The sequence below is a fragment of the Clarias gariepinus genome, chromosome 1 (genome assembly GCF_024256425.1).
Source record: "Clarias gariepinus isolate MV-2021 ecotype Netherlands chromosome 1, CGAR_prim_01v2, whole genome shotgun sequence".
NCBI classification, from domain to species: domain Eukaryota; kingdom Metazoa; phylum Chordata; class Actinopteri; order Siluriformes; family Clariidae; genus Clarias; species Clarias gariepinus.
The window spans coordinates 47,679,423-47,682,053 of NC_071100.1; the positions used below are offsets into that span (position 1 = coordinate 47,679,423).

General features: G+C 45.0%; 1 protein-coding gene across 1 annotated transcript; it reads right to left on the minus strand.

Annotated features, from left to right (window-relative positions):
- Window positions 1–1,013: 1,013 nt before the first annotated feature.
- Window positions 1,014–2,323, minus strand: LOC128521699 (histidine-rich glycoprotein-like). The gene is made up of 3 exons (XM_053495556.1): window positions 1,191–2,323; window positions 1,083–1,105; window positions 1,014–1,021 (listed from the first exon to the last, which is right to left on the minus strand). Exons 1-3 carry the CDS (start codon window positions 2,321–2,323, stop codon window positions 1,014–1,016), a joined length of 1,164 nt encoding a protein of 387 aa, XP_053351531.1.
- Between the last annotated feature and the right edge of the window lie 308 nt (window positions 2,324–2,631).

The following is a 2,631-nucleotide window of genomic DNA, read 5'->3' on the forward strand; positions in this document are numbered from 1 at the left end:
ACTTTTTGGTCCCAGTCCGCCTCTGTAATAACGAATGGAGAAAGCGCAGTCAAAGCCCGGGGATTCTGTGTTCCGCGGGGGGCCAGTCGTGAATAGCTGACACTCAGTGACAGCCAATGAAATTGAAGCATTTTTGCCGCTTTCCACGTAGTGTGGCGTTGCTTAAATAATAGCATAAAATCGTCCACACCCTGGTTCGAATCCCGCTCTGGGTGAAAATGTAATCAATTTGAATCCTTTGTTTTACACTTTTTGCTTATAATTCTCATTAAATTATAGCAACTGGGAAGTGAGTGCTAATGTGTTTTATAGTTTAAGAAAAAAAATTCTCAATTGCAAACATGCATTTAGTACTAAAGCATAACTTGATAATGTAATGGCTATATCGTGGCATTTTAGCGCATAACACCAGCATTTTGAACACTGGCTGAGAATCGAACCCAGATCTTCCGCATGGCAGGCGAATCACCTACCACTGAGCCACCAGTGCCCATCCTTGTTTAAAAGTGCATAAAAACAATAAAACAATACTGTAATAGGCTAACATCATACATCTTTGTAGTCCTTTTGCACACACGCGCGGGTGCATTACAATAATAATAATAATAATAATAATAATAATAAATTCGGAGAACTACTACTAATAATAATAATTCTGAATGAAAATGAAGAATAAATACATATCAGTTTGAGCTTGACACGTTTATGAGCTCTGTCGTTTGCTGTCAATGGGCGCCTAAGAGACATAACACATTTCGGCTTCAGTAGACACACAATACTTTAGACTGAAACACGACTTCCCCCTACAGGTAATAAAGGGCATTTTCACGTGGGATCCCTTTTTCGAAAACGTGCGTTTTTAAAGGCCAGATCTGTAGTTATTGTTGTGGTTGTAGGGCTTGTCGTACTTGTAGGTGTTGCACTTGTAGTTGTGTTTGTAGGTCCTGTGCTTGTAGGTGCTGTGCTTGTAGTTGAGAATGTAGAGCTTGTTGTGCTTGTAAATCCTGTTCTGCTTATGAAGCTTGTGGGTGTTGTTGTGGGGCTTGTGCTTGTGTGTGTTGTTGTGGTTGTGGTCAATGTGCTTGTGGGTGTTGTGGGGCTTGTGCTTGTGGGTGTTGTGAGGCTTGTGCTTGTGGGTGTTGTGGGGCTTGTGCTTGTGGGTCTTGTTGTGGGTGTTGTGGGGCTTGTGCTTGTGGGTGTTGTTGTGGGTGTTGTGGGGCTTGTTGTTGTGGGTGTTGTTGTGGGTGTTGTGGGGCTTGTTGTTGTGGGTGTTGTGGGGCTTGTGCTTGTGGGTGTTGTTGTGGTTGTGGTGAATGTGCTTGTGGGTGTTGTTGTGGGGCTTGTGCTTGTGGGTGTTGTTGTGGGGCTTGTGCTTGTGGGTGTTGTTGTGGGGCTTGTGCTTGTGGGTGTTGTTGTGGTTGTGGAGAATGTGCTTGTGGGTGTTGTTGTGGGGCTTGTGCTTGTGGGTGTTGTTGTGGGGCTTGTGCTTGTGGGTGTTGTTGTGGGGCTTGTGCTTGTGGGTGTTGTTGTGGGGCTTGTGCTTGTGGGTGTTGTTGTGGTTGTGGAGAATGTGCTTGTGGGTGGTGTTGTGGGGAATGTGCTTGTGGGTGGTGTTGTGGGGCTTGGGCTTGTTGGTGGTGTTGTGGTTGTAGGTGTTGTGGGGCTTGGGGTTGTGGGTGGTGTTGTGGTTGTAGGTGTTGTGGGGCTTGGGGTTGTGGGTGGTGTTGTGGTTGTAGGTGTTGTGGGGCTTGGGGTTGTGGGTGGTGTTGTGGTTGTAGGTGTTGTGGGTGGTGTTGTGGTTGTAGGTGTTGTGGGGCTTGGGGTTGTGGGTGGTGTTGTGGTTGTAGGTGTTGTGGGGCTTGGGGTTGTGGGTGGTGTTGTGGTTGTAGGTGTTGTGGGGCTTGGGGTTGTGGGTGGTGTTGTGGTTGTAGGTGTTGTGGGGCTTGGGGTTGTGGGTGGTGTTGTGGTTGTAGGTGTTGTGGGGCTTGGGGTTGTGGGTGGTGTTGTGGTTGTAGGTGTTGTGGGGCTTGGGGTTGTGGGTGGTGTTGTGGTTGTAGGTGTTGTGGGGCTTGGGGTTGTGGGTGGTGTTGTGGTTGTAGGTGTTGTGGGGCTTGGGCTTGGAGGTGTTGTTGGGCTTGTGGAGCCTGCACTTGTAGGTGTTGTTGGGATTGTTGTGCCTGCAGTTGTCACACTTATAGGGCTTGTCATGGTCGTAGGGCTCAATGTGATTAGAGGTGTTGTAGAGCTTCCCATGGTTGCAGGTCTTGTCAAAGTTGTAGATGTCATTTCTGTGAAATGTGCAAACCACATTATTTAAGAACATTTACTTTATGTAAGTTTGATTTCATATAAAATATATAAAACAATAATAAGATAAAATAGTTACCAGATGTTGCTGTCGTTGTAGTTAGAGTTTGTTGAGCTTTGGTGGAAATCATTTGAAAAAGAAAGAAACAATATAGTACTTACAAAATGCAATCAATAAACAAGACACATTTTAATACATTTACAGTAACCTGTTTACATAAGTATGCAAAACCATAAACTAATACAGTACATTTGTTTGTAATACAGTGCTAAATGTTTTTTGTTAAAAGTTCACCAACTCGATTTGGCAATTTTATTTTACTC

Bases quoted from the DNA above. Each gene is read 5' to 3' on its own strand.
- LOC128521699 (XM_053495556.1), bottom strand. From the start codon at position 2,323: ATGTTCTTAAATAATGTGGTTTGCACATTTCACAGAAATGACATCTAC. The intron at 1,106-1,190 runs GCACAAGCCCCA...AACACCCACAAG, and splicing joins ACCCACAACAACACCCACAA to CACAAGCCCCACAACACCCA.